The sequence below is a fragment of the Solanum verrucosum genome, unplaced genomic scaffold, assembly GCF_900185275.1.
Source record: "Solanum verrucosum unplaced genomic scaffold, falcon-dt-bn FXZP01000085.1, whole genome shotgun sequence".
Taxonomy (NCBI): Eukaryota; Viridiplantae; Streptophyta; class Magnoliopsida; order Solanales; family Solanaceae; genus Solanum; species Solanum verrucosum.
Window position 1 is genome coordinate 3,571,205 of NW_026019839.1, and position 11,204 is coordinate 3,582,408.

Below are 11,204 nucleotides of genomic sequence, written 5' to 3' on the forward strand. Positions count from 1 at the left end.
ATGTCTCAACAAAATAGTGATATTGTCCATTGCTGAACAAAAAAGTTCAGAATTATTGAAGAAGAGTTAAGGAGAAGAAGTATAAAGTTTATTGAATTTCCTCAGAAAATGAAATGATTTTGATTTTTTTTTTTACACGTTGTGATGTGCCAGATTATTGTAAAATTGTTGCATGCGTGATTTCCTCCACAATTGACGACTTTCAATTGCATTTCTTAATTATTTAGACTTAATGAGATGTATTCGACTACTCTGTATCTCGAATATTTGAAATCAATATATATAGTGTCTGATGTGAAAAATATGGTACGATTCGTAATTATGCAAATTGAAGGGAAGGAAGATAATTATGTACTAAACTAGTGTAATTTGTATTGTTTAACCCAATTTTTACCCTCTATTTCACTTAGCCCAAACTTATTGTCAAAAGGGAAAATTACACGTATATGCATTTTTAGGGAAAAATATGCAAATTGTGTTAGTATGATATTGTCTTCCATTGATCTATCAGAATAAAAATGCTCCCGATGTTAACTTTTTAGGTTAAGCCTACCCTTATTTCTAACGGGTTACACTCACAATGTGAACAAAGTGCAATATTATACCAAATTCACGGTTCGTGAGTACTTTAGGCCCTTCTTCTATAAAATAATTTAAAATAAGTAATAATTTAACTTGTATACACATGCGGATCATTACATTTATCATAAAAGTGTTAACTGTAATTGGAGATATAAAATTAACTTTGAACTCGGGTTCACCTGTATCGTAACGGATCGGATAACCAACTACTATAGTAGCGAATGATGTTTGGGATATATCAAGTATAGAATTCTCATGTTAATAGTAAATTTTTTCTGCATGTGATTGAATTTTTATGTGGAGCTCTGGTAAAACCTTAATAGGTATAGCGCTTGATGCTAGTAGGAGCACGAACTATTTGACGGTATAAATTACATGTGTTGTTGCAATGATACTAATTTACAAGTCTTCTGCATTTTACCCATTGAGGTTTGCTTTTCTACATGCTGCCAAAAAAAGTGTGTTGTTTTTATCATTTAGCTCTTTTCTTCATCAGAGCTGTGAATGTTAAATGAAAAATGAAATAAAAAAAGGAAGCTCAATATTATTTTCTAATTACAAGGTGCTTCTCAACAGTTTACGGTCCTCAGTATATTATTCTGCAAGGCCTGCAAAATATTTCTAAAAGAAGGAATAATAACTACAAATTGCATAGAACCAAGTCATAACCATAGAAGATATAAATTATAGAGTGAACAAATGAACATGTCAGATAGAGATGCTGTTCGGAATACCGCGACAGGTAACACCAGGACCAGAAGTAGGTAGCAGCAGTTCATATGGAGGAACACCAGCACCACTTCGATTCTTAAGACGGATATCCTTGTTTCGTTGGTTGATGGTATGTTCTATCTCCTTTAATTTGGCAGAGAATCTTTTCAAAATCTTCAAAACTTCATGATCATTTACGGAGAATTGTTGAATTTCGTGTAACTGATACATGTATTCCTCGTCTGCTGAATGAGTCGACAAGGTATCTTGAACAGCCATCACTTTAGTAGCTTGGAGTTGAGTAGGCAAAGATGCAAGAAAAGTGTACTCAGGGTGAAGAATAAAGTTCTCATAGCTGGGATCATCTTCATGTGGAATGAGCTTTCGCATAAGGGTAGGACGGTTAGGTACATAACCTCCGAAAGGGTACTGACCGAAGTTTATTGCTGCATGTTGGGCTGAGGCAGTCCAGATCATTGTGGTGAGTATGCCAGACAAGTCTTCTTTAGTAACAAGCTTTGGCCACCAAGGTTCATTTTTCTTATCCACGTGTCCCTTGTTCTTGATCTCATTCCACCAGCCCTGGAGCTCAAGGTCAGACGTGACAGAATTAGGCTCGGAATAGTAGTGATCAACATAGGACTCCACATATTCTTTTATTGCAGACCATATGAGAAGGCCATCTGCTGCATAAGGGTAGTCTTCAATCACCAGTTTCACCCCCAAAGGCATCGATGTATCCTCCACAGCCATTCCCCTTAAAAGCAGTCAATGTTGTGTTTATTAGTTGAAAAAGTAGCAAGGTTAGTTTGAGCTTGAGCACGCAACGCAAATAGTTACATTTCAAGGTTTAAAGAGATATCATGATTGAGAAATTTTACCTTCTTATTAAATCTGCAGGCAGTGCTTCCATATCAAACCGCCACATGCTCTTGTAAGCGGCGGAACTTATTTCCATTGAATACCTTCCAGGACTAAAACATGCTTCAATAACTCCACCCCCATTTATCAAACTCTGCCTTGCAAGCGCATTGATTTCCAGCGTGTAGCGCATATGAGGGTGAAGTAGCTTATAAATTGGGTGCATTGAGCTAAGATGCCTATGGGTTGCAATGATATATGGTTCCATACAAGCATGAGTCCTTAACCTGAGAGATTAATTTTACATGCACAGTGAGGCACCTCCCTGACTGATAGAGTCAAAGCTAGAAGATTATTAAATTTTACGAAAGCACAATGAGAACGAACATTGGAAGAACTCTACGTAAAAATGTTTACAAGAAAAATACTAAAGGGAAGAAGAGAAGGGCTCTAAGCTTACCAGTGGTTCACCAACTGATGGACACCAGCATCATTTGAACAAACATGTGCTTTGGCTAGATTCCATATCCAGTGATTGGTTGCATCTTGTCCATGGGAGAATATACGCTTGTTCCTAGGTGAAGAAGGTGTCGGAGGCAGTGAAAGTTCAACGACAATTGGCCTTAGAACACCTCTGGATGTATAGAAGAAAAGTGTTCTTGATGCATAAGCTTTTCTCCCCGGCAAGGAGTTCATCTTCCCAATAAAAGGCAAAAGCATGTCATGATAATCAAGTATAAACAATCTCTTATCTTGAATAGCCTGAACAGAAAATTTTAAGTTAGAGCTGGTTTACTCATAAAAAGAAAAACAGCTATACTAGATTTCCCAAATAACATTTTGGAAAAGAATCACTACCTCTTCAACACTCATTCCGTTAAGCTCTTGTTCTATAAGATCCCGCGTAATAGCTGAATCAGGGGGACCATACACAGCTGGATCTAGCTTGCTAACAATTGGAAATTCCTGTTAAATATCCACAAGCTTAGTGATCAACTAAAGAAAAATTATAATTGATTTAGTACAAAAAAATACTAATAAGAAATTACCCTCAAAAGTTCAATGTTCACAGGGTTAACCCCTGCTAAAGCTTGTCGTGCAAACTCATTATCTCGCAACCAAGCAAATCTATCCCCTGCGAGACAAAAACCGAAAGATGCAGAGTTATGAAATGTCACTCCAGGAACAACGATTGGAAAGAATTAGAGGATAGCAGGTTTCTGATGGCACATATTGTAAGTCTAGTAGACTAACAGGACTCCTCAAGTTACAACTTTCAACAATGCTAAATGATACTGGTAAACATATATCAATGAAAATGTAAATGTGTGTGCTTACGTCTGATTATAGCAGGAATCTCGTACTTGAGCAACCTTTTGCTGACAGAAAACACTTTATCCAAAATTTCAGAAAGAAATTTATTCTTCTGTGGATCATTATCATCATTCAAGACAACCCCATCCTTATACAGTTTATCTATGTCAGTGAAGTTTGTAAAGGGAATGTCTGAGCTTGACAATGTAGCCGCAATTAATGGTACCAGGTTATGTAACAGAGCTTTCAACCTTCCAGCAGAAAAAGTATTTTGCTTAATTTCTTCAAAAGTTTCGTCTCTAGGGACGTAAACTGGATGAGGTTTCCCTATTCTTCTCTCTGCAAGTGGATCTTTCAGCATCCAAAGATCAAGAAAAAGTCGGTATAAGAATGTCGGGGCAACAAACTAAATGAAAAATATACTCTTCAGCAGAATGCTTAGTACCTTTCTTAGTTGGGCCTCTACCAGTCCGACAGCGCCTAGGATAAGGTTTCTCTTTGCCACCTACCAGTGGCCTAGCAAGATCCTCACTTTTGTCAGGATTGCCTAAATCATTATAAACATCATAATCATAGATTCGTTCATGTAGCTTCCTTTCGCCTTTACCATTGCCACGAATGCTCAACAAGTCTTCATGTCGAAGATCCTTGATACCAGGTGGTGTTTGAGATGGTAGATATGCCTGTTATAAAATGCAATGACATCCTTGATCAAGCACCATTATCTACTTTGCTAATGAAAATGAAAAAGTAAAATCATTTGAAAGTATGTGGCTTACCTGATTTTGGAAGATAATTCTACTCTCTGGATTATCTTTTTGAGAGTGTATCCATGTATTAACACTAAAGAATAAAGGTCCTTCATTAAAGCCATGAACAACAATCTGCACCAAGTGTATCTCTTTGTCAAGGAGATTGGTAATAATGATAGCGCCAGGACGTCCAAAATCGTGTGGTACAGTGAAATTTGCAGCATATTCAACTATATGTGGATGATCAGAAGGCTTGGACAACCAACCCCTCACATAAGACTCCGCAAACTTTCCCGATTTGGTAACTGTGAGCAGAATATAGTTTTAGTACTTCATTAACCTCAGAATACTGCTCTGAAGTGTCCAGTGGAAATGACGTTTATGTCGTATGCATCCACTAGTCACAATAAACGGAATCATTATGAACTAAGTTTGCAACATACTGTGTTGGCAACCAAGTCTTTCACAACATGAAACAAGACAAATGAACTAAAAGGCACCCAGAAATACTAAAAAGTAGGAAAGATAATACAGTTGAGAACAAAAGGCACAAAAAGAATAGATGATGACAATATATATCTGCACTAGGTGGTCTTTTCCACTTTCCACCAAACCATATGCATAATAATTAACCATAGCTTACTAATCTATAAGTTTATGTGCTAACTCATTTCATGCAGTTATAAGTCAGGTGTACACACCATGTACTAATAAGTTTTTCCTTCATTTTGCTCCCACAACAATAACAACATACCCAGTGAATCCCACAAAAAGGGGTATGGGGAGGGTAAAGTGTACACAGTCCTTACCACTACCTGTCCGGAGTAGAGAGATTGTTTCCGAAAGACCTCTGCTCAAGCAACTCAAAGCAGTAATAAAAAAAGGCGGTGGGGGTTTTAAATAATTTTTAAAAAGGTAGATGGTCTTTCAAGAACAACCTCTCTATTTCCAAGGTAGTGATAAGGTCTGCGTACACTTTAACCTCCCCAGACTCCACTGATTGGGATTTCATTGGGTATGTTTTTGTTGTAGAGGGTCTTTCGGAAACACTCTCTACCTCCACAAATAATGTATGGTAAAGTCTTCGTACACTCTACCTCCCAGAGCTCACTTGTGAAAGGAGGGGTGGGTGGGTGGGGGGGGGGGGTTCAAGCAAGTCAATGAACCATATTGAACTCAAGACAGCAAAAATGAAAATGAAAACAGATCAAAGAAAAAACATTAACTATAGAACTCAACTGGTACAATAATAAACTCAAAAAAAAAGCAGAACAAGTAACATTTATGCATAGATTTGAAATCAAACCAGGATCAATATCTTGACTAATAAGCTGAATCAAGATTCCTCTTCCAATCCCATTCATTAGTGACTCCCATTGATCTTCAATCTTATCACTAATCTTCTCCTTAATCTTCTTCCTCAAAGTTACCACTGCCTTCACATCTCTCCCTTTACCAGAAGATACCAACAACCCATTACTCTCTTCCATAGATTTCTCCATAAAGTTTGCATCTTTCACTGTCTTGTTATCATTTCCACTTTGAATCACAGCTTTAATTTTACAACAAGACTTATTATATCTACAAATCTGACTGATTTTCTTTCTTCTGATGGTGAATACATGTTGAATTTCTGAACTAAGTGGAGTGGATCTTGATTGAGCTATAAACATTATTGCAAAAAAATAATAATTCAAAGACTAAAAGTTGATCAAAAAGGGATTTTTATTTATGTATGAAGAAAAGAAGGGTGTGACACATTTGAAATTTATTACAAAGCTGTTACTCCTAGTATTTCAATGCTTTTATGGGAGTCATTTAAGTAGCAGTCATATGTGATGTGTTACAACAGAATTTGTTTTTCTTTTCTCCATTCTGTGTTTGGTACCACATTAAAATTCGATTAAATTTAAATTAATATTAAAAAATCTCACATTAAAGATAAAATACTCCCCAATAAAAACAGCTCCATATCAAAGGAACTCGAATTTGAAACCTCTGGTTAAAGAGAAATGAGTACTTAACAGTCTACTACAAAATTCGATAACGGATATTTTTTCTTGAATATTCAAATGACTCAATTAGGACACCGAATGAGAAAAAAAAAAAAAATCATCATCAACCATTTTTATGTTTTTTCTTTCTTTCTTTTTACCCTTTGGTTGGGTTGACTATACTATTACAATAATGGAGTATTACTTTTGCAAGTCATTTGGTAACATTTATTAGAGAATCTTAACATATCTACTCCCTCCGTTTTAAAAAAAATAACATAGTTTGATTTGATACAAATTTAAAGAAAATATTTTTTTTAAAATTTTTTATTGTCCTAAATTGAAATTTGTCAAATTTACCGAATTATCATTTAATCTTATGGCCTAAACACACCATGTGAAAAATTGAAATTAAATATGAAAATACTGTCAAAAAAGAAAAAGGTCATTTTTTTAAAAACAAATTAAAAATAAAAGTAAGTCATTCCCTTTTTAATAGAGAAAATATTAATTATAATATTATTTAATTTATAAGGTATATGATATTAATTATACAAGAGCGATAATATATGAATACGTATAAATAAAAATAGAATTATCCTTAATACATTAAATTAAATCGTGGATAGAAAATAGTTCTAAAATAATTAATTTTTACATTACTAATACGCCATATTCATTGTATTCTTATATATATTCTACTAAACTAAATGACTCATTAAAATTAAAAGATCGATTATATAAATCTTTATTGTTTATATTATTCCGAGAACCAAAGATTAAAATGATAAGATAAAGATTCACGTGTAAAATTTTAAAGTTACACCAAAAAGTTAATATAAAAATAGTACATCTAAGAACATACAAATATCTACAAGATTTTTATATTGAAGTTGATCATTAAGATTGAGAAAGTTGAAAAAATGCAGTGTGAAGGGTAGGTGGAAGCATGATGTATATCAATCGATGGACCATGTCACTTAATAGATGCAAATACAATAATGCACAACTCCATGTCACACTTCCTTTTTGACACAATACATAATCATTTTTTTATTCATTTAAATATTAAATTATAATATCATTCAATTAACTATTAAAAATCATCAAAAGATGTGGTCGGGTTTGAGTTTTGGATATGAAAAAATCTTTAGTAGAAAGCATTTCTCCCTAAGTGAGACCCTATATAGCGAAAGTTTAAGTTAGTCGGACTCCAATAAAGATACCAGACACTAAATGAAAAATTAAGAAAAAACTTAAATATTTAAATAAATGATAAAATATATTTCAATTAAACGCACAAACACGTACATAATAGATATAAACATATTTTATATGGTTAATTTATAATAGACATATGACAACACACTTTTTTTTTCTCTTCAAAATATATTCCGAAAGTATTTATCATTTTATCATGTGTTCAGTTGGAACATTAATTCAAACTTAATACATAGAGAACACCTCAAATTTCTCAGAATATTTTATTTAGATACTTAAGCTAAGTCTTGTTTCAATTAAACATATCAATTTCTAATAACGTGTTTCAATTAAATATTTTGATTTATTTTTTTCTATTTAAAAAAGACAGTGTTTTCATTTGTCTACTAAATAGTTAAGTTAATCATATAAAATATATCATCTCCTTAATTATACACATCAACAAAGAATGTATGAGAATTTACGACTTATTGAGATGAATGCTTATAACTAAAGAAAATAACATATTTTTTAAGTATACAACTTAACAACTGTATTTACACCAACATAGCAATATTTTTTCCCCCAATTATATAGCAATATTTTTTTTTCAAAAGTAGAATTTAAATAATAATAAAAAAGGTTTTCCAAATAAGCCACTCTTATCATGATTCTCATTAATTTCTCCAATTATTTTACCTTCCCTGATTTATTCAAATTTGTTATATATTATCTCCCATAAATAGAGGTTTCCTACCAAAACAAAACTCCCCTTCTCTGATAAGAACGGATCCGGCTCCCCTCCATTACCCCTTTCCTCCATTTCGTCAAATGCACGTCTAGATTAGAGACATGTGTCATATTTAAAGTTTAATGGTCAATATTATATCACATTAAGAAATATCATAATCATAGTTAAGTCAACTAATTTTAGATAACTACTCTTCAAATTTGGTAAGAATTACAATATATTCCATACAAAATTTGATATTTATTAATATCATTAATTTCATCTTATATTTTTAATTTATATTTAACTATTAAAATTGTAGAACATGAAACATTTATATTTAATGTGATAAATAATAAACTTCAAAAACATTTGCATTTAAAACAATGTTATCTTCTATTTCACAAAAAAAAAAGAGATAAAAGAATATTTTTTTTTTTAAAAACATATATTTTTTCCCCTTCAAACACAATAGCCACAATTTATCGTTGGAATAATTTTGGTATTTCAGGTTTAATTCTAAAAACCTTTCATCTTTTCATTTTATTTTTATTTTTATTTTTATTTCATGTCTTTTATTTTATGGTTTTTTCCACACTTATAATTGTTAACTTTTTTGTTTTGTTTCTCAGCATAGTATATATAATATTTCAAGAGCAAAGTTTACTAGTACATAATTTGTTTAGTTGATTCTCACTTTAAATATCATACAATTTAATATTTAAATACAAAAAAATAATATTAAATTAATAATATTAATAAATATCAAATTTTGTATAGAATATATTGTAATCCTTATCAAATTTGGAGAGTAGTTTTCTAAAATTAGTCGACTTAACTATGGTTATGATATTTCTTAATATAATATATTCTTGACCTTTAAACTTTAAATATGACACATGTCTCTAATCTAGACGTGCATGTAACATCGTGCATTTTGAAATAGCTATGAAAAAGCTTGTAAATGGAAATAGTCATTTTTGGAAAGAATTCGAAATCTGGAAATTTGGTTAAGTATGAAAAAAAATAATTTGAATTGAGTTTTTGGTCAACTTTGAGCAGTCATAACTCCTAGCTCAGGATGAGTTAGGTGTATTTCCAGTTATGTTTGGAAAGCCCTTGGAATGATCTTTCCAACGCCGCCAAGTTTACTTGATTCCGAGTTCGTATGAATGAGTTATGCCCTTTCGAAGTTGGGCCGTTGGTAAGGGAAGTTCATCCGAAATTTTAAGGGTAGTTTGGTCTTTTCCCTCACCTTTTCTTTTGGTTGTATATCAAGGATCTAAGCTGATTTTACATCAGTTTTCCCTTTTAAAAGTGAGAGTTAGGGCTTTTGAGAGAAGAGAGAAAGAAGAGGAGAAAGAGAAGAAGAAGCAAGGATTCATCAAGATCGTCGTGGTTTTCGTCGGGGATGATCCCTATTAAGGTATGTGAGATCATAGTGTTGGGTTGGTTCATTCCCCCACACGCCAAACTCGTTTAATTCCGAGAAAAGATTGGTTGTGTTTGTTGAAGTTTGTGGTTGTGAAATTCTTGTGGTTGTGTTGTTGAAGTTTCTTGTTGATTTGGTACATGTTTATGGTTGTGTTTTTGAGTTGAATCTATTGTATGTTGAGGGGTTTTATGATTCTAAGTGTTTGGGGCTGAAACCTTTGAAGTTAAGGTGGTTTAGAGTTGGAAAAACGAAGGAGAAAAGTCGGGTTTTCTGGAGAAAAGGCTGGGGCGTCGCGCCAGCTAGCGCGCCCCAAAAGGGGCTTGGAAGTTTCCCCCTTGGGGCGGTGCGCCTTGTAGAGCGCCCAGCAGGCCCCTCTGAAGTTTGAAGGCTGGTGCCCTGCGTCTCTCAGAGCGCCAAGGACGCCAATCCTTCCCATTCCTTCCCCACTTTTTTATACATGTTCCTTGGTAATGTACCTATGTTTTATAGTTATTTTCAACACTCCAAGGTACGTCTAAACATCAAGAACTCATCCATAAACATGAGATCATTACCCTTGAATTCATAATCCAATTCGAGGAAAGTTCGAATCAAAGTCAAGTGAAGTTAGAGTCAAGCTTAAAAGTTAAGAAGTAAGTCAAAGCAAGTCTTTAAAGTTTTTCAAGAGTCTTTATTGAACATTTTAACTTCATTTTAAGGCTCAAGTTTCAAGTTGAGTAAAGAGTATAGAGTTGAGTTCATTTCTCCAAAGTTATTAGGGAACCAAGTATTCCCAAAAAAGTTTATAATTTTTTTTTTTACATTTGAGTAAGAAAGGAACTATGTTTTCCAAGAGAGCCTTTGGGCTAAGCTTTGAGCAATTATCTCAAACTAAAGAAAGATGTGTTTAAAACACTTATGAGCTAAAGTATATTTTGGGAGTAGTATTGAGCACCGAATTGGGGACACGAGTTCATATTAACTCAACTCTCCATAAGAACCATGTAGCCAAACATAGGATTTAACGGGTCATACTTTTTAGATGATCACCTAAGTTAAGCTAGTGGATCCACTAAGTTAAGTAAAGTCCTATATCACGGCAAGGTACAAGATGGTCCTTGGGCAACGTAAGGTAAAACGTTGTATCATCACTAGGGCTCATAGTAGTGGTTGTCGGTTAAAGAATCTCCCACTAAAGTTATATTACTTTTATATAAGTAAAGTTGAGTTTGTTATTGTTTTATCCTTAACGAACTAAGTTGTTTACACTATTTTACAAGCTCTCTATATATGTATTGCATGTGTCTTATTGCTTTACATTCGAGTTCAGTTATTCATGAGTTGAACAGAGCCAAAGTAAGTGTTCTCTTGTACTCCCTTCAAGCTTATGTTGTGGTTTAGCTTTCCATCTCGCATACTCGTACATTCAATGTACTGATGCCAGTTGGCCTGCATCTTATGACGATGCAGACACATGTACCCAGGATCAGCATCCAGCACGCCGTTGATCCAGCTGAGCTCTCCAGAGTCAGTGGTGAGTCTCCTTGCCTTCCGGAGGACTCTGTTATTTTGTGTTTCTAGTTTGCTTTATTAGGATGTTGCGGGGTCTGTCCCAACATCCATCTCAGTGTTATAGAGGCTTCATA

General features: G+C 33.7%; 1 protein-coding gene across 1 annotated transcript; it reads right to left on the reverse strand.

The window, feature by feature from the left end:
• Window positions 1-1,033: 1,033 nt before the first annotated feature.
• Window positions 1,034-5,920, reverse strand: LOC125813948 (lipoxygenase 6, chloroplastic-like). Its single transcript, XM_049493431.1, has 9 exons — window positions 5,527-5,920; window positions 4,248-4,525; window positions 3,914-4,151; window positions 3,493-3,819; window positions 3,204-3,289; window positions 3,013-3,120; window positions 2,615-2,916; window positions 2,175-2,441; window positions 1,034-2,050 (listed from the first exon to the last, which is right to left on the reverse strand). Exons 1-9 carry the CDS (start codon window positions 5,891-5,893, stop codon window positions 1,291-1,293), a joined length of 2,733 nt encoding a protein of 910 aa, XP_049349388.1. The 5' UTR covers window positions 5,894-5,920; the 3' UTR covers window positions 1,034-1,290.
• Window positions 5,921-11,204: the final 5,284 nt, after the last annotated feature.